The 25027-nt window shown below is 37.6% G+C and overlaps 1 protein-coding gene across 6 annotated transcripts in view; it reads left to right on the top strand.

Annotated features, from left to right (window-relative positions):
• CEP170 (centrosomal protein 170) overlaps positions 1-25027 on the top strand; it is a 102520-nt gene that overhangs the window by 3827 nt on the left and 73666 nt on the right. For all 6 annotated transcript variants that reach the window (XM_056344196.1, XM_056344195.1, XM_056344193.1 and 3 more), the window contains exons 2-3: positions 21451-21596; positions 24816-24905. In XM_056344196.1, the coding sequence (XP_056200171.1) occupies positions 21492-21596; positions 24816-24905 (195 nt within the window). In that variant the 5' untranslated portion in view covers positions 21451-21491. The remainder of the gene's footprint in view (positions 1-21450; positions 21597-24815; positions 24906-25027) is intronic.

The raw sequence follows: 25027 nt of genomic DNA, 5'->3' as shown, positions 1-25027 counted from the left end.
TAGTTCCAGTTCCTCACTATCCTCCGTTTTTGGTACAGCATGGCTGTACTGCTCTGTCACAGTGGCTCTGGTACTTTCCTAAGTACATGCGAAGTTTAATTCACTCGACTAACCTAGCAGAAAACTATTCCTTTTCTTTTTGTTTAGCTTGATTTCTACCACCACCCCCTCCTCCTTTGGCTCAGCAAATTGAATTAACTTATTGTGTGGTCAGATGAGTGCCAGAGCAAGTACACAGAATGAGGACAGCAGTCTCAAGCCTGGAAGAAGGGAATATTCCCTTTTCCGGTAGCAAAGACACATTTGGTCTTTTCTGCTGTCCTATCTGGCTGTCTCCTGTGCCAGTGTAGAATGTCGCAGTCATAAAGGTTGTGGGTTATGTATAAATCAAAGAAAACAAAATAATTAAGATACTGGGTTTGTTCTTACTGTCCTGGATATGTAATGTGTCCACAGCCACAGACTAAATGTTCAGAGAATCTCTCTGGATGAAAAAAATGTCTCTCTGCAAAGTAGATAGGAAAAGAGGGAGGAGAAGCAGTTGTGAAGTGGTGTGGCCTTTGTACAAGGAAAGCAGGATTTTTGTGCCAAGCTAATATTATTATCTTCTCTTTCACAGAATTCAGGGCTGGAAGTTTTCAAATATTTTCATAGTGTTTTCTTGCCTACTTACTAGTTTTGAAGTGTGTGATTTTTGTGAATTGTAGAAAAGTGCTATTTGGCATACATTTAGAGAAATTGTTTTTATCCATTCAAAACAGAGATAATGAAGCGTCTTCTCTTTTTTTCATCCCCTGAATAGAACACTGAATAAAACATGATAATTTTTTCCATGTGAGCCCAACATATGTGTCAACTTTGCTTCTTCTCTCACTTAGAAATTGTTACTGAAAAATAGACTCCTCCTTAGCTAGGTGCTTTTTAGAGCTCTGTCATCCACTGATGGGCCTGGTGATCTGATTTAGGTTCAACAACTGCAGCCCTGGTGAAGTCTGGCTTCTTTGGTTTGTTCTGCTGTGTTTATTGCAAGGATTGGCATTTTTGTAATAGAGGCCTCTGTTTACTTGTTCCCATTCTTGTAACTAAAATGTTTTATATTCTGATCTTTCCCACAAAATTAAGAGAGTATCTTCCTTGACAAATAGCTGAATTGTCTAAAGTCTGTATGATCTCTGTCAGATCGCATCCCATTTTGTACCTCATTCAAAATGAGATTCTGATTCTGTTCCTTCTCATTTCTTCCCACAAAGATTGCAATTATTGAGCTTTTCAGAGCAATAACAACAGAAGTTGTGCCCCTCCCTGGTGTTTCCAAGTTGTTTCTTTGTGCACGGGGTATTTTGTTAGGCTTCAGCTGTGGTAGTGTAAAGAATTTTTGATCAATCCATTAGCTAACCATTATGGTCTGAAAGTAGCAATACACTGAATACATTAAATCAAATGTACTTATGACTTTTCCCTCAAAATTACATGCTTAAATAATTTTGTTGATGATCTTTCTATTGAATTGCAAATATTTGCCTGTCTAAATATGCATTCTGCTCGGTGTTTAAAACCAAAGTCTTTTCAGTTATCTCTTACTTGTCTTCTCATTGTGGATTACATTTCAAGATTAGGAAGAAGAATGCAGGAAGTTGAAATGTCATGGTATCTTTTCTGTTTTCTCATGAATGTATATTTTTCTTGCTTTCATTAATCTTGCCTTCTCCCCCTCTGCCCCCCATTACTTAACTGATTGTTTAGTCCTGTGGAACTGTATCATTGCAGGAACCTTGATGACAGGAATCATTCTACCTAATTTTATAATGAAATTTTCCTAAAAATGTAAGAATGGCCACGTAGATGGGCCTTTGGTCTGACTCAAACCCAGCATCTTTTCTCCAAGAATAGCTATAACCTTGTGCCAAGGGAGAGATAAGAAAGGTGCAAGCATATATGGTATTTTCTGCTAAGGCATTGCTGGTCTCCATCTATTTTCTGCTCGGAACTTTTGAGACCAGGTGTAGTTTCCATTAAGAATTGTTCCTTCCACTTGATCTGTATTTCTTCTGCTATGTCTTGAACAGGCAGTTCAATAAAAATGGCCTTCTATATTTTTCAGCCTTTGTTTCTTACACATTTTCAGCTGTATACCAGCCAGCTTAATAATTGAAATCTTGATCTCCTACATATTTTTGATACTACAAATTTGTTATTACTAAAAAGAGGTCAGTGAAGGTTTCACTTCTGCTCATCCATTTGCCATTTCTTTAAGGGATCATTGTTTTCTTTTTATTGTACTTGGTTTTTAAAGGGGATAGTCGTTTCATATGAGGGTCAGACCATTCTGGTAATTCTGCTTGTTGAGATAATTCACAAGTCAAAAGCACAGCTTAAATTTTAGCTTTAGGTTGACTGTAAAACTGACCATTATAAATCTTTTTTTAATTGTAAGCAGATATTATTCAGAGAGCCGTTGAGGAACCACTGAGAATCCAGAACATTTTTTTTTTTAGCTTTCGAACTAGCAGAGAGTTTTGAAGAATGATTGCAACTGGTTGATCTGAGAGTTATGGAGCTGCTACAGTATCTTCATGTTAGAGGTGATATTGCCCTCTGCTCACTTTGTGTTTGTTTTACAGTTCTTGCTGATAAACATAATAAAAGATACTGTTCAAAAGCTGTTTTTCTTCTAATTGCTGCTCAGTTCAGTCATCATACTCTAGTAGTCCTTTAAGCATCACGCTAATTATTTTATTGGGCCATACAGGAGTTAATGGGGTAGTGCCTTTATTTTGACAAAATCTATACTAACTTGAATCTTTAGCAACCTTAGGGAAATTAATTAGTTCCAAGTCCGTCATAAATCATGCCTGTTTGTAAAAAAAAAAAAAAAAAAAAAGAAAAAGTTTCAGTTTTAACTATTACCACTTGGATCACAAATTCTGTAGCATATTTTTAATTAATCAAATCTTAATCCATCAGCTTCTAAATATACCTTGTGATCTATTTTTTAGACCAGTTGCGGTCCTAATATATTGCAAAGAAACCTGTATGTAATTTTCTTGCTGAGTGCTCTTCTGAGAGGTGCAATTGCATGTCCAATATCAATCCTACAAATCTTATCTTATGCAGCATACCAAAAAGACGTGTAAATCTATAAAGGCCTGAAATGCCAGTCTGAAGAATGGAAGCATTAGGCTGCTTTTCATCTGCTAAAAACAGATTCCTGATTTAGGGAATTGTGTCCACCCTCTTATGGGGAGCTGCAGAGAAACTTCTGATAAACATGCTGATTTTTTTTCTACTTTTTATTTTTTTCTTCCTTTTATGTGTATGATACTGCATGGCTTTGTTCTCTTTAGTTTTCTGCCTAGTTGGACAACAGCGAGAAAGGTAATGTTGCTGGCACAGAAGTGGAATTAGTGAAAATTAGTAGCTGGATATAGTCAGTAGAATAAATATTTCAAAAAAAACCCACCCAAGAATGAGCAATCAAAAAATATGTTTATGCAAAAAAAATGCCAGGGTGAACTTAAGTTTGAGCATAGCTTGAGCCAGTCACTTGAAAGTCCAGAGATGTCACAAACTTGTTTTCGTTGAGTTTGGTGTTATGTTTTTTTACAGTTTAGCAATGACAATATTTGAAACAAGATTGCCATCGCAAAAAATGTATTGTTGCTTCCATTAATCGTTGTTTGCCATGACGGAGTTTATTTTCTGTTTCGTTGGCTCTTTTTCTCATTCAAAAAATTGTTTTTGACTTCCTTGAGAATGGATAAGTTGTCTGTCTGCCCCAGGTCTTGGTGAAGTCGGTGAATCCTCAAGTACTGCCGATGACTGCTGTGTATGGCAGGGTCTCTTTTTACACAATAGTGCAGGGCCCAATATAATGCTATTGCATTATATTCTTTAACTTGCTATGGGAACTTTATTGCTTGGCATTGTCCAGTAGTAGTGTCTTTCTCTTTTTTCCTGGAACAAACATTTCTTCAGTATTTGCAACTTACAAATCACATATAATTGTCTTACATACTGCATGTATATATTTATCTGGCTTTTCTTAAATGAACACACACCCTTGCTCTTTTCCATTTTTGTGGCCTCATTGCATTGTCTTTGAGCATACTGTATCACTAACTGCAGCAGATGAAGATAACATGTTCAGGTGCAACACTGCTGAAAGTGCAAATAGCAACAGTCAACTTCCTCCTTTAGGGCAAACTGATAATGGTTCTCTTGCAGGATTATCCCTGCAGGTGGATTGATCGTTTCAAAGTGCTGCCTGGTTACTTGCTTTGAGGTCAGTGTTTGTGACAGAACTAAGAACTATATTCAACAGCCTCAGTTCCTGATGTTTGAATCACATGTCAGTACCTGCACATAGTAGAAATGTTTTGAAGTTTTTATTCATCATGCCCTGAGCTCTAGTTTGTTAAGAAGCAAGAAGATTTTTTCTGCTAGAGCTTCTAATGTTGCCTTCATGGTCTGCCATTCTGTTTACATATTTTATGTGCCTTACACAGTAACCATTTCAGTTATTTACTTAAATGTCTGATAAGGTGAATTAATTTTCATTTTTGTATTGTCTGGGCAGCCTGTAGCACCTAGTATAGACTTTTGTAAAGTAGCAGCAAAATAAAAAAAGAAGAGTTGAAGCATCAATATCAGGACATGACAGTGAACTAGGAAGTCACGAGTCATTCCTTGCCCAGTTGAAGCAAATTGAAACCTTTGATTTAGTAAAAAAAAATAAAAATACACAAACATACTGTTATTTTTAGTGCAATTCATAAAATTACTTCAAGGAGTGCTTTGGGAGAAGACTACGTTTACCAGATTAAGATCCTTGAGTTCTCAGACTTTGTGGGTCTTTCCCTTGGTGCACTTTCATTCCAAAACCAAGAAAAGCATTATGCCTTTCTATTTTTATATATTGTGCTTTTTAGCGGGCAATGCCATTGCCTTCAAAAATTTCTATGCAAAGATGTCTGTGTATTGTTTTATTTGTATAGCTACTTGCATAGGAATGCTTCCTTTCTTTCTTTTCAAGGTACTTATTCACACTTGGGGTCACTGATCTAAGGCAGATTTAGAAGGATGACTGCATTAGTGTATCATGAGGTGGGAGACTAAAGATTTGATCATTGGATTGTGGTGCATTAAAGAAAAGGTTGAGGCAAGTGGGGGAAAAATACGCACCAAAACTTTTTAAAAAGTGTATAGTTTTATTTTTTAATGGAGAAATATAAAAAACTAACTTAAATTTGATTAATTATTAATGCTTCTTATGGTTACTATAGACCTGTCTAAATAGAAGTAGTCCTGCAAGACTTAGGTGGATTTGGTGTAAGTGACCCGTGCTCTCGTAGGAGCCTGAGCAGAACTGACTGCTGGCTGTCCTGGTCCTGCCCTGCCCTTCCCTGTTCTGCCACCCCTAGCCACACAGCCCCGCTCCTTTTGCTTTGGTGCTAGATTGCTGTGCGTACCATCGGGGAACCATTCATTTGTTTGTGGGAGGGGAGAAGAGTGCAAGGGTTAGTCTGTCACTAGTGGAACGTGCTGCAATAGCTGAGCTCAGCTGCAGAGCCATGCAAGTCCTGCGGCCAGGGCAAGGGGAGAAGCTGTGACACTTGGCAGCTGGGACAGGGCCTAGAGGGCTGGGATCCTGACAGCAGCGAGACTCAATTTGGCCAATGTGGAACCACAACTTCTTCAGTTCAGCATTTATATGATAAGGGTTAAAACTGCTCATTTGCCTGCCAGTTGAGTCTTCAACACTAAGGTTGAAAAATAGTCAATACAGTGAAGTTCTGGACATGCAAGCAATTTATGACAGGGTAGTCTATATATTAGCTTTGTATGTGTTAAATTTCCATAGTAACTCCTACTGTGTGGCATGTGCCAGGAACACAAGGCAGTTCACACCAAGTAGCATACTTGAGATTTGCTGCAGTGGACGTGTGTATACAGGAGCTGCTAATGAGGAAGCGGTGCCACAGTATAAATTCACATCACATACAGCTGCCCAGTAAACTGTTCCTATATTTAGCTTTTTACATTTAATTAAGCTGCTAACTTCTCCAGTTCAGCCAGTAAAACTTGAGCAGAGGGTGCTCCTGTCTCATTATAAATTCTGAATATAATGTATACACTGGAATTTTATCACCTTTTCAGATTCTAAAAATTGTGGAGGATTTGAACATAAAATATGTTTTCTTTCTCTCTGAACCAAATTTGCAAAAACATCTGAAAATCACGTTGAACTTTAGGAGAAACTGGGAATAACGTCTTTAGAGCTACATTATGTGTAGAGGGTTTTTTACTACTCAGAGTTAAAACACAAATAATGAAGGAGAATCGTTCTGTCATGTTTATTCAGTATTCTTTTAAATGTCAACTGTCTTTCTATCTGCAGAAGGTTGCAGATCTGTAGTCACTGGTATATTTTAGAGCAGTTGTTCCTAACTCTAGAGCTTGACTTTTATGGATGCATTGGCTGATGTGGATGGACCTCTATTATTGAAACATCTTCTGTTTAAGCCGTTATGATGTGTGTGTGTTTATACTCGCAATACTGTGAGAACACGCTCATTCTGTTGAAAATGCTTGTGTGCCTGGATGGGATGACCATCAGCCTGTTCATCTTGTGGACCAAGTACAGGAAATATGTTTCTGTGTTCTGTCCCCCTCCCTCTAACGTGCAATAGCACATGTACCTCCAAGGCTAAAGGGAAAAAATCACTTCCAAATTTCTGGCAACATTAGGAAAGCACTGTGCTTTTAATTCAAAGTTAAGCAATCCTGTTAAGATAAAATGGAGAGAAAAACAAATGCAGGAGACCAAGTAGCCTGGTTTCTCAGGGAATTGTTCTGTGTCCCAAACTGTGCTGAACCTCAACATGCACATGTGCTCTCTCTTGCCCGCTTGGTTGGGAACCATCGATATTCTGTTGGGGAAATAACCTGCAGAAGCAGAGCACAGAGGAGCCGTGTGAGCACAGGTCCGCCAGCAGGCTGGGAGGAGCTGGGAACTGTCAAACTTGTAGCACAGTGTTTCTGCCAGTGGGGTGATGGACTTTTTCTATTGAACTTGTTCTGCTCAGCCCTCTATTCTCCCAAAATGTTTAGAAGGTTTGTATCTGTGAAATCTCCAGCTCTCCTAAAGCTTACTGGTGGGAGGAGTGATTGGTGGAAAAAAGTGACTACTAAAAGTTCCGCTTCCTCGGGTAACTAAAATGGTTTCAGTAAGAGTTTTAATTACTAACTGTGTGGTAGGAGAACACAGTTAAAAGATGTAAATGATTTGTTTAAAAAACACACACTTTTGCTTGAAGTAAGAAATACGCCTTTTAAAAATATGTCTGAGGAAATAAAATGAAACTTATAACTGAGCTATTTTAGATTAAGCACAAGATAGTATTAGTCTTGTGTGTAACAGATATACCAAATAAATAACTGCCAGCTTTTCAGTAGGAAAATACACAAGAAATAAAGTCCAGGAAGAGCCAAGGCAAAATAAACAAACACAGAAATGCAGCAAAAATTTGCAGTTAGCTGTTATTTAATTAAAGTATAAGAAGTGTTGCTCAGTGGGTACCACTATTGATACTAACTTTCATACCATGGAAACATAGTTTAAAGAACAGAGGATGTGAATTGTTTCAGCCTTTAAAAAGGCAACTGGTGATGATTTATCTTAATCAACTTCTTATGGTTTTGTACATATTTAGTTCCATGTTAAAATGATTTAAAATATTTTTGGTAAACCAGAAGACTTTCTCTGTTGCAGCAGCATGCTTAGTGTTGCTTAATATACCTTTTACTTTTTATGTAGCTGAACATAACCTAAGTTTCCAGTCAAATCTTTTTGTTGGAGACACAAAATGAGTAACTTCTGTAGTAACTGTGGGTAGTCCTTAAAAGAACAAAAACCAGACCCCCAAACTTGTTCACTAAAGTGCCAATGGAAGGGATGACTCAATCCCCTTTTGTGGATGGGTTTATTGTAACCACTTCCTCTTGTTTGGTTTGATGCCTGGAGAAGTGTGCGTGGAGTTCAGAGCTCTTCCCATTTAGCCTTCACTTTTTCTTTTTTCTTTTCTTTTCTTTCTTTTTTTTTTTTGGCAGCAAAATTATTGCACTTAGAAAGGAAAATCTATATAGGTTTCCTCCTGTAGAACTACTTCAATTCCAGATTTCTGTCTACTGAAAGACACACTTGCATTCATTTAATAGTCTTTGAAAATATTTATAGTGTGTTACTAATAAAAGCATTTTCCAATGGTCTCTAAGTGTTCTGAAGTTAACTAGATTTTCATTGTAGTATTCTGCAAAACATATGCTAGTATTGTACCAGATCAAGTTTAAATCACCAGTCATTCTTCAACCAGCTTATAAAGGTCCACCTGAAAATATTCTGCTGACATAGCAATGGGGGCTTCTTATTGTGATTTAGTTGAGGGGTTGTAACATACCTGGTCAAACAAGTCCTTGCGTAAAAACATCAAGCTGAATACTAACTGTATGTGTTAATTCTGAGTGTTATAGTGACAATTTCACATGTATCTGTTTGATCACGTTTAGTAGATAAGAGCTAGTATGAGAAATAGAATTAAGACTGAACATGCTGGTAGCTGTATTCCTGTTTGGCTGCATACAAGAAAGGAGAGAGTAGGGACTGCAAGCGAATGTGGAATAGCTTCTCTCCAGGGAAGCCATTTGCTAGGTACTAATTACAGACTGGTTTCAGATCTTTGCCATAAGTAATATTAATCATTAAAACCATCGCTATTCTTGCCTGTGAAAACATCTTACCCTATTTTGTGTCTTGCTAAATTGTTAATACTGTCTTTTCGGCGGCTGTTTTCATGTGATTGTACATTGAGAAAATGCGTGTGTTGTACTTGTTACCTTTCAGTTTCATTTCATGGTAAGGAGAGAGGTGGGAAGACATTAAACATATGACATAGCAAACTAAAGAAATGCTATACTCCAAACTGCAAGACTAGGTTTCTATGGAATGATTTGAGGTATGAATAAAGAACTGAACAAATAATGAAAATATAAGGTGTTCCAAACCCTATTCTACTGTCTTTTTATATGACTCTCCAAGAAGAGGACTTCCCATCAGTGAAAGATCTCAGGTAAAAACACGGGACTTGATTTTGAGATTGGAAAATGCTGAACATGAAGAAAACCGCTCTCTTTACATCACAGCTACCATGCTCATTTTTAAGGAATTTTGGGTTTTGGTTTTAAGCTTGTCCTGATGTTAATACTCTGCAGAATGCCCATGTAGCACAACATAATTATGACACAGAATCAAGGAGCTTTTATTATGCTTGTCCATGCACACACACTCTCCCTGTCTTGAGACAGTGAATATTGCCTAGAGCAAACATTGCTTACAACTTGAAGGCAAAATTTTGAGCTGTTGGTTGTTTTGTAAAATAAGTACATCCAACTTTTTTTTTTTTTTTTTTTTTTTTTTGTTTCATGTAGGGCCTATGTTGCTGGTCTTGGAACAAACAACTTAGTGTATTTCCAAGAAAAATACATCTGTGGACTTGGCTGTTGAGAATAATTGTAAAAAGCTCCAAAGCATTCCATAAGGGAGAGGGTAGAATATATCAAGTATTTTGTATGGAACCTGCCTAGGAATGATAAATATGTTTTTCGTATTACAGTGGAGTTGTAGCAAAAAATAATAATGGAATACATTTATCGTGTTGTATATCTATAAAACTATGAATGCATGTGGAGATCAGTAACATTGATTTCAATGATTGTCCTCTACCAGTTCGACTTTCATGTTCTGTGTACTTACGCATCGTGTCAAGAAGTAAAATGGAACTGAAAACTGAAAAATAGATGTTAAAAGTACTGAATTACATGTTTTTCTTTGGCGAGTATACTTAATCTACATACTCCCAAAGTAAATAATTCTCTGTGTTAAAGAAGAAAAAATTTGCATTGCCTTGAATGTAATTTAATCTTGCTAAGTATCTTGGGACATGGAATAAACCCCATATATTTCACAATTTTGGGGAAAGTGAAATCACCACCCTTGGGAGGTTAAGAGGTCCAATTTTATTTGCAAAGTGGTATTTGTCTTTTCAGTAGTGCTCAGGGCTGTGGTCAGTACTTGGCCAATGCAAATAAAACCTCCTCATCAAACACAGCCTACAAAATAACTTGGAATACACCACGATGGAGGCAGTAAGAATAGGAAGTGGAGGAGGAGGAGGACTTGCCTGCTGCTTTTAAGATTTCATTCTGCCTGAATGCAACAATGCCTGATTCGTATTTATTTATTTATTTTCCTGTTTGCTTATCTTGGCAACAGTATAGTCTGATATTAAGTGTGTGTGTGTGGGGGGGTGAAGTAAGTATTTCTGTAGCTTTCATTAAAGGAAGCTTTTTGCCAAAGACAATTTGGTTACAGTTTCTTTGTCCTTCTTGCTGCAGTTATTTCTAAAGGCTACTTATCAGATGTGCTATTTTACTAGCATACTGGGTATGCTAATCTCTGTATAGATGACCTTGTTTGATCATGGTGAAATAGGAAAACTTCAAAATAATTCTTTTTATGCGGTTTCTTAATCTGAGTGAGAATGATGGACAAAAAATGAACGCTTGCTGCTTTGATCGTAAGTTAACCTACTCTTACAAGCAGACATTACCCTTTATTTTAACTATTCATTCAAAGCAGCTTTTGAAAAGTGTTGCTTTTCAGTGTAGGAAGGCTACAAAGAACAACATTCATGAGAAATGATTTTGTGCTTCTGAATGTAAAGATTAGGAGTGCAAAATGAGCTGTCCATTTTCTTTAATAAATGCAAAATATTCTTTTTGTCTGTTACCAAAGGGTAAAATAGAATTGCTTTTTTGAAGTTTTAATAACTTTATCCTAGCGGCTAATAACTGAGTATGCTTTTAACAGTTTCAAATCTAATGTTTAGACTGAGAATACTTTAAAACCAAAACAAAACTTTTAATGTCAGGTACACCTGATTATTATAAAAAAACATGTGAATGAAAAGGCTTACAACTGTTGTGTAAGACTATGTCCATGTACAGTACCAGCGTCGTTCAAAGTTTTATGATCAGTCTTTTAAGAGTTTGCATTTTTACCGGTATTCTCTGTAAAGATAACCTAGTATTTTATTTTTTGTCAAGTTGCTGAAGTCTTTGTTTCAATATGCTTTTCTTAATACAATTTGATCTCTTAGCTTCTACTAGGAATTGTGATGTTTGGTTGTTGGTTGTTTTTTTTTCCTTGGTAGCTTTATGATTTAAAAAAAAAAAAAATAGGGACTTCTGTGGTAGGGAAAGACATGATTGTCTTCATAGTTCAAGTAACATTTAATTTCTCTTCTATAGATGTCTTAATGGGATATTATTTAGTTTCAAATCTGTGAGTTTGCTTAAATTTGGTGTTGTAGAATCATAGAATGGATTGGGTTGCAAGGTACTGTAAAACTCACCCAGCTCCCACCCCCTGCCATGGGCAGGGACACCTGCCACTAGACCAGGTTGCTCCAAGCCCCGTCCAGCCTGGCCTTGGATGCTGCCAGGGATGGGGCATCCACGGCTGCTCTGGGCAGCCTGTGCCAGCGCCTCACCACCCTCACAGTAAAAAATTTCGTCATAATACCTAATCTGAATCTACTCTCTTTCAGTAGTTTCCCCCCTTGTCCTGTCACTACCTGCCCTTGTGAAAAGTGACTCTCCAGCTTTGTCAGTCTCTGTAGGTACTGGAAGGCTGCTATAAGGTGCCCCCGGACCCTTCTTTTCTCCAGGCTGAACACTCTCAACTCACTCAACCTGACTTCACAGGAGAGGTGCTCCAGCCCTCTGGTCATCTTTGTGGCCCTCCTCTGGACTCACACCAACAGGTCCATGTCCTTCTTATGCTGGGGACCCCAGAGCTGAACACAGTACTCCAGGTGGTGTCTCACAAGAGTGGAGTAGAGGGGGAGAATTTCCTCCCTTAACCTGCTGGTCATGCTTCTTTTGATGCAGCCCAGGATACAGTTGGCTTTCTGGGCTGCAGGCACACATTGTTGGCTCATGTTGACCTTCTCGTACAACAGCACCCCAAGGCTTTCTCCTGAAGCCTGCTCTCAAGCCGTTCTCTGCCCGTCCTCTGTTTATCCTTGGGATTGCTCTGGCCCATGTGTAGAACCTTGCAGTTGGCCTTGTTGAACTTCATGAGGTTTGCACGGGCCCAAATCTCAAGCCTGTTAAGGCCCCTCTGAATGGCATCCCTTCCCTCCAGCATGTCAACACCACCACACAGCTTGGCGTCATCAGCAAACTTGCTGAGGTTGCACTCAAGCCCAGTGTCCATATGGCTGACAAAGATGTAAAACACTTCCAGTCCCAGTATGGAACCCTGAGGAACACCACTTGTCACTGGCCTTCGCTTAGACATCAAGCCATTGACTGCAGCTCTTTGAGTGATCCAGCTGATTCCTTATCCATGGAGTGTTGCACCCATCAAATCCATGTCTCTCCAGTTTAAAGACAAGGATGTCATGTGGGACAGTGTCAGATGCTTTGCACAAGTCCAGGTAGATGATGTCAGTTACTCTTCCCTCATCCACCAGTGCTGTAACACGGTTGTAGAAGGCTACCACATTTGTCAGGCACAATTTGTCCTTAGTGAAGCCATGCTGGCTGTCACCAGTCACCTTCTTATTTTCCATGTGCCTCAGCATAGTTTCCAGGAGGATCTGCTCCATGATCTTGCTGGGCACAGAGGTGAGACTGACTGGCCTGTAGTTTCCAGGGTCTTCCGTAATTCCAGTTTTAAAAATGGGAATTACATTTCTCCTTTTCCAGTCAGGAAAGCTCCAGGGAGCTTTACTGGGCTGCCACAGCTTCTCACATGTGGTGGATAGTGGCTTAGCCACTTCATCTGCCAGTTCCCTCAGGACCCGCGGATGCATCTCATCAGGTCCCGTGGACTCATGTACCTTCAGTACTCCATCAGCTCCTCATCCATCCCCAGGCAGAGCTCCATGCACTCCAGCTGGTCACTGACCTAGAGGGCGACATCTCCCCTGCCTGTCCTTCCTAAAGAGCTTGTATCCTTCGATCCCAACACTCCAGTCATAGGAGCCATCCCACCATCTCTCCCTGGTGCCAATAAGATCATGGCCCCGCAGGTGTGTGCGCATCCGTAACTCCTCCTGTTTATTCCCTGTGCTACCTGTGTTTCAGTAGAGGCATTTAAGTTGGGCCCCGGACGAAGCTGACTTACTGCCTGGAGTGGCTGGAATTCCTTTGTGCGGCTCTTCAGGTGCTCTCCTGTTAACGTGCAATCTCTATCCAGGCTCTGGGCATCTCTTGCTGGCACTGGCATCAAACTGATAGAAGTGGGAAAAATTGAGGTTCCCCTTTCCCAGCAACTTCAGTTCAAAACCCTAACAATAGACTTCAGTGAGATTTTCGATAGTTTTTCTGTATTTTCAAAAAAAAACCCAAAACCCACCAAACACTAGCTATCTGAATGCTCTTCTATAAAAGTTAAGAAAACATTGTCCTCACCAGCCATGGAGACTGAAGAGTTGTGCCACTCTCTTTTTTTCAATAAAAAGCTGAAAAAAGGATGACAGAACCCAGTAGCTCCTTCAATTAAGGACAAGGTTAGCAATCTCAGGGAGAACAAAGTCAAGGGAAAACCATGTTAATATTGCTATATAATTTGATTTTAGTTAGATGAAGAAAAGCACTCCTCCCTGTTAGGAGTTTTCAATTCCAGAGACCTTTCTGTTAAAAGTTAAGAAAACTAAAATTCCATTAGAAGTCATATATTTGTGTCATCTGACTTTGTGAACAAATAAACAAAAGTTCCCTAAAATACACTGAATGGGCAAAAACAGTAAGTCCCAAATAAACCATTTCAGACAATGGTTTTTGCTCAAGAGTTGTCAAGAGTTTGGAGAAATCTCCAACACTAATATGCCTATTAACATGCCTATCAGAGAGTGTAATGATAGGTAGATTTTTTTTTTTCAGTTATAATAAAGTTATATGGAGAAAGAACTCAAACCCAGTTACGTACATTTTGGTATTATTTTCATTATTTCTGTAGTTGCGCTTGTTACTAGAGATACGGAAGCATAGACGGTAGCAAGGATGCAGGTCTCCTGTGCAAAGATGCTCTTACTTTACGGATCAGTCCTTTCCTGAAAGGAAATAGCACTGGCTTTGGTAGAAGTTTTTAATGTTGGACTTCAAATTTGTTACAGACATCCTGACTCTATTCATGCAAATCATGTATTTTTGCATACTGTGACACTCAAAGATAGCTGTCGGGTAAGCCTTATTCTTGTACATTTGTTTGCAGTATTTGTTGATATAACAGCAGAGGAAATTATGATCTCAGGGTTGTTTTGGTTTTAGTCATTGTTACATCAAAAAACAGAGTAGGATATGGTCCTTTAAGTCATTGTCCCTCAAAATCAAAACCCTAGGCAACTTTCAGTGCAGCTGCACTGTTGGCAGGAAAAGAGGTTTATTTCAGTTGCTGTTCTGACAGCTATTCCTGTGTGTCAGAGCAATAAAATAGACGTAGATCTAATTCTGACCTGGACTGGAGGGGGTGCTTGTGCAGTCCCACAGCTGTAGCCACGTTAGAGGACAGATTTGCTGATTGACAGAGGGCAACAGCCTCCTGAGCTGCTTTCTTGTCCTTACTACATCAGACACACGGGATGACCTGCAGGGCAAGAAGAGTATCTGGGTTGCTTCTGCAGAGATCTCAAACTCCTTGAATGGAGGAGAAAAACATTTTTCTGTCCTTAGAGGCATTCCCAGCTAGGTGGCTTTTATACCTTTTTGTAATTAAAATACGAGGAATAAATGCTTCTTCCCACAAAGACCACTGAGTCTGCTGTGATAATCTGATCCTGAAGCCAGGTCTGACCCTAGGGTTCCAGACTGTACCCTCCAGCTTCATCAGTGTGACTGATGTCAGTGTTAACTCACAAGTAATTGTGTAAAATTTTCATGAACTTTGTAACTAATAGCAGTATTTTTTTATATCAGTGTGAATGGGAACAGCTTCTTGTTCAGGGCTGTACATTGCATTTGAATGGTTCTAGAGGGATGTGTTCAGAATGAATTTTCCAGTCAGTGAAATAGTCAGTAATAGCAATTCTAGCTTGTTGTCCAAACTGCTAAAAATCTAGGATTGTTTTGGTTAGCTTTCCCAAGTATGTGAATGCATCTTGTCTGGGGGATGTTGATGAAGACTTTCAGTGTTTTTAAGCATAATTTACATTATTTGTGCTTTCATTGATTTTATTGTTTTATTTTTTTTTACAGCCTTTTAAGGGTATATTTTGATTAACCTTTATGGATATTGTCATGACACTAACACAAGTCTCATAGTGAAAAGTATTGTCGCTTGACAACTTGATCCGGTTTGACCTGACCAAAAAGCATTACTTGGGTAGTGTCTTTTCACTGTGCTAAACCTTTATACCTGTATCCCATGTTGCTTGGCAAGCAGTGGCCAGCACTGACACTTTCTTGCTTCCCCTTATGAAGTACACAGAATTCAGAAGGTCCATAAATTTGTCCAGAAATATTTTTATTGATCATTAGCCTAAACAGTTTTTATATAGATGGGTATTTGTTTGTTTAAGGCTTGTAAGGAGCAGCGTTGCACACTACTGTGACATGAAGGATGGCTTACATAAATTGAATTCCAGTTCCCAATGAAAAGTTCTTCAGGTGTACATCTTTTTTCATTTTTCATTCCCTGTACGAGGTACTTGCTTCATTAATAAATTCACTTGATGGACTAGCCCTAGGAATTGGTGAGAACAGTTTCAGCCAAGAGCCTGTTTGGGTCCCCTTTAGGGGTGACAGTAATGTGAGTAGTGAAAGAAGCAGGGGATTGTGAAAGCACCAAGGATAGTTTCATGACTAAAACGTTTAGAAGTACCGTAGGGTATGAATTATTTTCTTGTATGGCCCTATGATGGCAGATTAGCCACCTACCCATATCTTGGAAAAAGTGGTCTTAATTTTCTAGCTACCCTACGTGTGGCTTTACTTGCAAAAGAATTAGGCATTCAGTGTTACAAGAGAAAGAAGTGAGACCATTTGAACACCTGTAGTGTTGTGTAAAACTAGGTACTTTAAGATGAAATGCTAATGGCTTTGGAACTTAAATACTCAAGATTAAGATACTTTAGTGTTAGAAAGTGCTCTCTACAGTTCCCTATTTATGATAAACCCTCTATAGAGATAACTTGTGAAGATTTTACTGTAAGTATTAATGAATTTCTTATGCTGTGGTGATGAGCATGGCACTTGAAGTCAGTAGGAAGTTAATAATTCACAGAAGTTTTTTAGTGATGTGCAATAAATAAGGCACAGGCTAATCAATTTATGAAGAGAGGAGGAAAAATAATACTGATTAACTGACTGCTAAGTTTGTCGTTTTCGCCTGAGTAAGGTAGAGTCCTGGTTAAAATGTTAAGTGTGGATGTTGTTAAAGGTTATTTTATAATGCATGTATGTAATTAGGTTAATTATGATTGCACATGGAACACTGATTGTGATACTGCCCAACTTCAGAGTGCTTTAGAGAGGAGACAATATTATTCTGGTGTTTTCCATTTATAACTTCCTAGACTTAAATCAGTTATCTTTATAGATTACTTTTTAGTATCGGTTATATTGATACAGCGATCCCCTCGTGGTTGGAATTACCTTCACTTTGCTCTTTTCTTTCTGCAACATAGATTTCTCCATTTCAGTCAAAAATAGAACTGCTGGCACTAGTATCCTTAATTACATTGGGTAGTCAGTAAAGCAGTCATGGTAGACACTTTTCCAGTGGGTATTGCTTGCTGACAGCATTTTTTTGTGACTTGGGAATCAGCTTAAACTTCAGGTCTTCTCCAGTCATTACTGGCTCCATTTGTGCTCTCTTAATTCTGATTTCTCCCATTGTCATGGCTTACACCTTATGTTTACCTTTCTTGATTCCTCATTGCAGTCTGCCTAGCTCCAGCTCAAGTGTCCTGTCCAGGTGTGGTGGTGGTCTCTCCTTCTGGGTCGTCTGCCCTTATAATTGAGAGTGCCAGGCAAAGATGCCGTACTTTTGGTGCTAACTGGCACATCAAAAATGGCTAGTTAAGCAAATTGTAAAGCATGATCTGTGTAGACAGATGTGTTGAAAGAATGTATCTGTGTACTTGTTGAAGTAATATACACATGGAAATTTATCAAAAGCTTATTGCTTGTCTGCATTTGGATAGATTCGTTCAAGAGTGATATTAAAAGGTAGAAACTGATACTGAGGTGTCCTGTCACATTTCAGTTACCTATTTGTATGTATAAGGTGCTACTGTTTAAGTTATGTTGAAAGATTGTAACATAGAGTATTTTCTTCTAACCTTGTTTCAGAAAGTTTAGGTCATTTCTTCTGAAGATTCCCCAAATATACTAGGGACTAGTATATTTGAGGATATTCATGAGAAGGTAAACTTAAGTTTCAGCAAAAAAATCAGCAGCTGGAAACAGGAACTTACAAGGCCAAGTAATGGGAAACACAGGGCTTGCAGCTTTGTCAGTACTGTGTTTCAGCTTGGTGCAGGGTTTTTGTAATGTTATTTTAAAATATTCTTAAATCTGATCTTATTTACAGTAATAGAATAATTGTGTACCGTTAAAGTTATGCTATTTTTATTCTTACTATGAAGGACTGTGATGCTTTAAAGTTGGAATTTCAGGCATATATTTGGTTTAGTTTAAATTTTAAACGTAGCTTTTTGTTTCTCTGTAGGATCAGTGTCTCAGTACTCACTAATGGTTTAGTTGGAGAACAGTTACAGGCAAAGATAAAAATGTAGACTAGATTGCACAAGTGTGAGATTATTAAGGATTTTTGCTTACAGTAACATTGTAAGAACTATAATCTTGGCAGTGTTTGTCTAAACATATTTGAAATTGGTTACACCCATCTTTTGGCTACGTAATGCAGGGCTTTAGTTCTTAGGACTGAATTATATTTACTGGGCTGATGCAGCCAATATCCCTGTTGCTCTGTCATCTGTTTCAAATGACTTGTTACCCATGTGTTCATTCTTACACACTGATTGCTGCCTTTTGATATTCATGGTCCTTCACCATGAAATGCTGTTTCTTCTGCAGACAAGGAAATATTTTGCAGTTGCAGTAGATGTCTCAGCAACCGACTTCCAGGTATAGAGAATGAAGTGTTGCTTTGAAAAATCAGGTCTTAATGCTGAAATGTTTGCTAGTTTGTTTGAAGGTTACAACACAATACTGCCCTATTAGGAAGACAAGTAAAACAAAACGCTTCAGTAAAGCATTTAAAATTCATTTTTCTAGAGTAGAAATCATAATGGGTTTTTGTGAATACTTCAGTTATAAAGTGTAGTCTGTACTGGAGAAAAACAGGTCCATCTGGGCGAGTATCCTGTTATGCATAAACAAAGGGTAAGTAAGGAAGAGAGGTTATTAAGTAGGACGATAGCAAGTGAAGCCTCGCTAGAGCACACTCCCAGCCTCCCAAAATGTACAGCATGTGCAGTTCCTGAGCTATAAGTGAGGTCATTGTGTTTAACAGACATGATATTTTTTTTTGTGAATGCTTATTGTTTTTTGAACCCTGTGTAACCTTTTAGTATCCATAACATTTCATGACAAGAATTATCATGACTTAAATTTACACTGTGTAAAGAGCCACTTCTGATGATTTTGCACCCGTCGTAGAATAATTTAATTTTTTATCTCTTAGGCAGTGAGAGTCTTTCATCCTTGTATTGTTCAGAGTACTACAACTAGAGTACCTAACACAGCAGTGTATTCAAAATATCGTTAGCTTTCATGAAGTTTTCAGTGTCTGTTGGAATTGTCCATATACTGTCTATATAACTAATAAGTGTGCAGTTTCCTATCAAATTTAGTGCACTTTTTTTGGTAATCATTGCTACTGTATCCTGTTCTCAACCAGTTTAGCTATGCAGAATTTCAGCATAGCTTTGATCAAAGGCATTGGTTTATTCTAAAGACTACTTTAAAATAAAATATGTATCTGGGTTGATGATTCGTCACAGTTGAGACAGGACTGTTTGAAAAGAACTGCGTTATTAAGTTCAACAGAAATGGTGATGAGCTTTTAACTACAAATGTGCTTCCAAGCCATGTGGCAATGATTGCTCTGTATAATACATTTTTTAAAAAATTGTTTCAGATAGCTTAATTGAATCTGTTTGTTGTCAGGCTTTATCATTTGTGGAAGGTTTGGGGTTTTTTTTTCTAGCTCTAGTTGTTAACCTACTTGTCTGTTTTATAAATAAAAACAGTTTTTCTCCTTTATTGACAGTCTACCTATGTAAACTGAAACATAGTCTTTGACTAAGAACTTTTTCTAATAGTTTATATCCTCTTGAAGGTTTTCATAAGGAATTTCCAATTAGAGCAGGAGGGCCAAGTGGTGTAAATGTTATGATAAGCAGATGGGAGATTTAAAAGGCAGTATAATATAAAAAGAATGAGGAGATTTGATAGTGAATAGCATGCTTGCTGTCAAACATTAATTTAATTTACTTGTTAAAAGCTGGAACCTAGGCTGGTGATTTTTGATACTCCCTTTCCTTTCTTAAAAGGAATGGGAAAATGTCATTTGATTGACCTAGTTTATCTTTTAGTTTTAAACTGGGTTAAATTAAAAATACAAATGTTAATTTCCTTCAAAGGTGCAGAATAAACTTTTAATTATTAAAACACTTATTTGGTAAATAGATGTCTTTACATTTTCAGCAAGTTATCATTCTAGATGTAATTTGTAATCTTCATATTTTCAATGAATAAAGTGTAATAGAGATGCTGTATCACTTCTTCCATTGACTTGGAGAACATTAAGTAGATGTAAGTTTTATGTGAAGAATGTGTTGTGATTACTTACCAGCTGTGGTAAGATAATCTCATTGTAGGTATCACTATATAAGAGAACACTTCGTTGAAATACGTGTTTACTTTTTTATTAAGTAAATCTTTAGCACATTAAATCTTTCTAATTTCTTCTATTTGAGTTACATTAATTACTTTAAACTTGGTTGACAGCTTGGCTCATTCATTTTAGCATCTGTGATGGTATGCTTTTGACTTAGCTTTGTAGATATCTGTTTTGTCATTTTCAGGTGCAGTTTTGACTTACCTCAGTCCTCTTTGTTAAGCTTTCATCAGTTGTGGTGCCTTTTCTCAAGTGTAGTTTGCCTAATGGGGCAGTGCTGGCATTGTGGTCTTAGTGTTTATGTGTTACTCTTGGCTTTCACAACCTCGCTGCATTCTTGTTACGTTGCAGATTATGCTCAAGTCCACTGCAGTCTGCTTACAGTACATTTGCTCTCCTTGCATAATTTCACTAAATGATGTATAAAGAGGAGAGAAATGCCAGCTGTTTGGTACTGAGATGAATGCAGACTGGTTGATTTTTATTTTCTTTACCTTCTCTTTTAGTGAATATAGAGTGGTAATAAATTAATGAAATTATTGCTTTGGCTTCCTTTTTCTTAAAAGAGAGATTTGGAATACTTTTTAAAGGCTTTTCTAAGTATCAACCATTGATGTGCTGTGGACAGTGCTTTTAATCATATTTTTGTCCAGTTTCAAGTAGGCCATATTATGTGAAGAAATTTTCCATAGAAGATTTTAACTAGTTTTCAATTTTTGTTTTGTTCTGTATTTTGTGACATTTTAAATAGCTACTGGTTTTGGTTTTTTCCTGTGCAAGTATGCAGTATGTGATTGTTTATTGGAAAGTTAAGGTTAAGTTTTGAAGAAATACTACTTATTACTTATCAATAACTTCTAAATTGTTCATTTTGCATTTTTTGTTTACAATTCTAAATGTACACTGTTGAATTTCCAAGATACAAGTTTTATTGAGATAATCTAAGGTTAAATAAGAAGCAAAACTTCCTTAAATTAAAATTTTCACTTGGTGCTGTACAGAGGACCCGAGCTTAAAACCAAATGAGGTAGTTCTTTTTTTTGCAGTAAAATGTAACGACAGACATGCAAATCACTTGCTGTATTCTGTGTATGTTTGCCACGTTGTTTATTGGTTGTGATAGTGAAAATGCATTAATGTAGCAATTATCTTGATAATAAGCGGTCAAATGTTAGAAGCTTTCTGACAACTTGACATACAGCTTTGGCATTAACTAGCTGCTTGTTCATTTTGAAGAACCTTACCTCCCATTAGGTTTGCCTAGTTGCACGAAGCAGAGCCTCAGACTATGTAAATCTGGAGCCTGTCACTTCCTGTGATTGCTGGATTCAGTAAATGCTGTTGAGAATGCTGTATTTTCAGAGCCTTTTTGTAGTCTTCTCACGGTGTTTGCTGAGCAGGAACTGTAGCTAAAAATAACTAAAATGAATTTCTCTGTCTCTCTTTCTTCCTCGCTGCAGGATGACGTAGCTTTGCCAAGGATTTATCAGCTAAGCAGAAAATGAGCTTAACATCCTGGTTTTTGGTGAGCAGTGGAGGCACCCGCCATAGGCTGCCACGAGAAATGATTTTTGTTGGAAGAGATGACTGTGAGCTGATGTTACAGGTAATTAATTGCATCAGCCTTCCATGTGCAACTGCTCAAATCATGAACTTAATGCACCAGTTTCAGATTCCTTTTGAAAATTAAATTCCCCAGATGTTGGAGGAACGATTGTTTTGATTAATCTTTCGTGTTCATAGAAAAAAGTTAGTTTAAATGTATTGCCATCAGTCATACAGTTGCCATCGAAGTGCAAAGGATCACATTTCCTTCATATAAAATACAAACAGAATGCAAAAATAGAAGGTGACATAGATTTTGCAGTATGATCAGTAGACTCTGTGCTCCATAAAATGTCATAATGCTAAGTGCACTGGATGCTTTTGAAAAGAGCTTGCTTTTTTTCTGCAACTTGTAATCCAGTTTAGCCACGTGATTTGATGTAACTCTATCCCCATGTCCTGATCTTATTGTACAAAGGCAAATGAAGTTAGTGGAGAAGAGTATTTCTCTATTTCTAAGGAAGTTGAATGACTCAGTCTCAGTAATGGTTTCAGTGGAACTGAAAATACAAGTCTTAGACAAAATAGTTTGATACTTTGGTAGCTTCCTCAACTTTGAGGATCCCGATGTGGAACTCTTAAAGGTGCGTAACTGTATTGTTATGTAGCCATACTGATACTGCATGCACCTTGTAATATCAAAGCTGTAGTCTTCTGAGCTGCTTCTTTCTAGTACATAAATTTTTTGAATGCATAATGGTAGTATTTTGGGCGTTTGTTCTTGAAATCTTTGTTTAGTGTAGAGCTCTTAAGAAGATTGAACTTCAAAACTAATATTCTCAACCCTTTCTACCATCAATAAAATATTTGCTTTTGGATTTTTTGTTCCCAGGAATTGTGTGTGCAGCCAATAATGGCGAAATTAGAATCTCACTTGCAAAGGAAGTGCCTAGAAACTTATCTTTATGTGTTTTATTGAGAATGTATTACCTCTAGAAAACTGTGTTTAGCTCACGACCTCAGAAGGCACCCAAAGGTTTTATTGCTGATGGAAATACTTTGTCCTGTTAGAAAGTAATTGAAAATACTCTTTTAAAGACAGGCAGTATGATATCTTGATGATTTGTGGAAGTATTAAAAAACAAACAAAAAACCCCAAACACACATAGAAAGACCCCAACACCAAAAACCAAAAACAAAAAAAACCAAAAAAAAACCAAAAAAAAAAAAAAAAAGGGAAACTACAAAACCCCACCCTGTTGGTTCCAGGCCAGAAGATTATAATAAAAAAATGCTTTTATTTTACTACTAGCTTGTTGTAATGGCTTATTGTTTCTCAAAAGAGGGAGCCTTTTCTTCCTTCTCTCTCCCTTATGCTTTCTCCTGTCCATGGTTGATCAGTCCTTAGAGTGAAGCTGAATACCCAAGCATTTATTAGTTTGGCTTACAAAACTTCAGTCATCATTGCCTTTGAAAGCTGCTGCCTCTGATTAATATTGTGAATAAATTCCACTTACGTACAAATGTTATTTGTTATGTATTGACTTCAGAGTTAGTAAAAAGAATCAAGAGGTGATTTTCAAGAATATTCTCTTTAGCCTGCTGTTATGTTTGGTCTACATGCCAGCATGATTGTACCAGCACATACAGCTTCAGGAGGAGGAACCCACCAAAAGAGAAGCTAATAATGTGTTCTTGTTCTGTATGTGTAGCTCTTTGTGTAGGACCTCCCTTTCCACTCTTGACAACTTGGTGGTTCTCTTACTGCAAAGCATGTGGACAATGCATGATAAAGAAGGCAGAATTTAATGCTTTATTCATAATCTCTCGACAGAAAACATGTTATAAAGGCCTCATTAAAAAGCATTTCAACTGTGTTGCATGTTTGATGGAATTTGACCTCAGATCTGTACCTAACACTGTTCTTCTAAGAGGTTTTGTTCATGTCTGGGAATACAGATTTGCTTTAAATGTATTATTTTGTAAATATGCTCAAACATAGAGTGCAGGCTTTGTATTTAGCTGGCTGCTCCAATGCATCACCCTGCTTCTGGATAAATACCACATTTTCCCTTCTTTCACCATTATGTTAAGAAAACTTCTTGAATCTTGATAAGGAAATCATCCCCAAGGAAAAAAAATATACATTATTCATAATACCAGAATTATTTTTAAATAAGACTATTCTCATTCTCTGTATTCTGAACATTTTCTTAGTCTGGATGGAAATTAAGCGTCTTTGTCTAAAGTAATGCCAGTAACAGATTTATTTTAACTGAGGGTGGAGTTTTCCTCTTATATTTGTACAGCTCTTAGCATAGTTATTTTGTGATTTTTATTATTTATGCAGTCATATATAAATCTTTGTACTGGGTCTGGCTGAGTTGGAGTTAATTTTCTTTATAGAAACCCTATGGTACTATGCTTTGGATTTGTGATCAAAACACTGTTGATAACACTCCAGTATTTTAGCTGTAGCTGAACAGTGTGTGCACAGTTTTAAGGCACTCTCTCAGTCTGCTCCTCCTACACACACGTGACTGTGGGGGTGCACAATAAGTTGAGAGGCAACACAACCGGGGCAGCTGACTAAAACTGACCAAAGGGATATTCCGTGCCATATAATGTCATGCTCAGCAATAAAAACTGAGGGAGGGGGCTTTGGTGAAGGTAACCACTGCTTATAAATTGGTGGGCATTGGTCTCCTTGTGGGAGGTGGCGATTGCCTTTGCATCACTTGATTTGTTTTATTTCTTCTTCCTCTTTCCTTCGCTGTTTAGACTATCTTTAACTTGACCCATGAGTTTTCTTGCTTTTGCTCTTCCTCTTCTATCCGCCATCCCACTGGGGCAGGGGGGAGTGAGCGAGCAGCTGTGTGGTGCTTGACTGCTGGCCAGGACACCACAGTCTTGAATGCATGTAGTTAAGGGGAGAGAGAGAGAAAGGTGAAGTTGATGATATTAAATTAAACATCAGTGATACTGTGGTGAACTGGAAAAAAAAAATATCTTTGCATAAGTTATGGCTTGATCTGACGTACAATCACATTTGGGAAAACATTAAGAAAATAATTCTTCTTTTAAGATACTGCTATGGGCACCTGGGACCAGAGTTGGGTAAGGTTAGGGACTGAGTTTTCTCATATGTGAGACTAACTTTTTAATATAATTTCAATAAATATGTCATGTAGAAAGAAAATAATAACACTCCTTTAAGAAATAGCCATTAATGCTATCTTAATCTACCTTATTTTATATAATTTTTGTATATCTATTTTAGTCACGAAGTGTGGACAAGCAACATGCTGTCCTTAACTATGATGCCTCTACGGATGAACACTTGGTGAAGGATTTGGGCAGCTTGAATGGGGTAAGTTAACATCAGAAGTGGATAGCTACCCATAGTCTTTTGTATGTTGGCTTTGGGGTTTTGTTTGAGCAAGGAGGGTATGACTTAACAAATGTACATTAATACCTCTTTAATGCAAGATC

The sequence above is a fragment of the Falco biarmicus genome, chromosome 6, assembly GCF_023638135.1.
Source record: "Falco biarmicus isolate bFalBia1 chromosome 6, bFalBia1.pri, whole genome shotgun sequence".
Taxonomy (NCBI): domain Eukaryota; kingdom Metazoa; phylum Chordata; class Aves; order Falconiformes; family Falconidae; genus Falco; species Falco biarmicus.
This window is presented reverse-complemented; position numbering and strand designations above follow the sequence as displayed.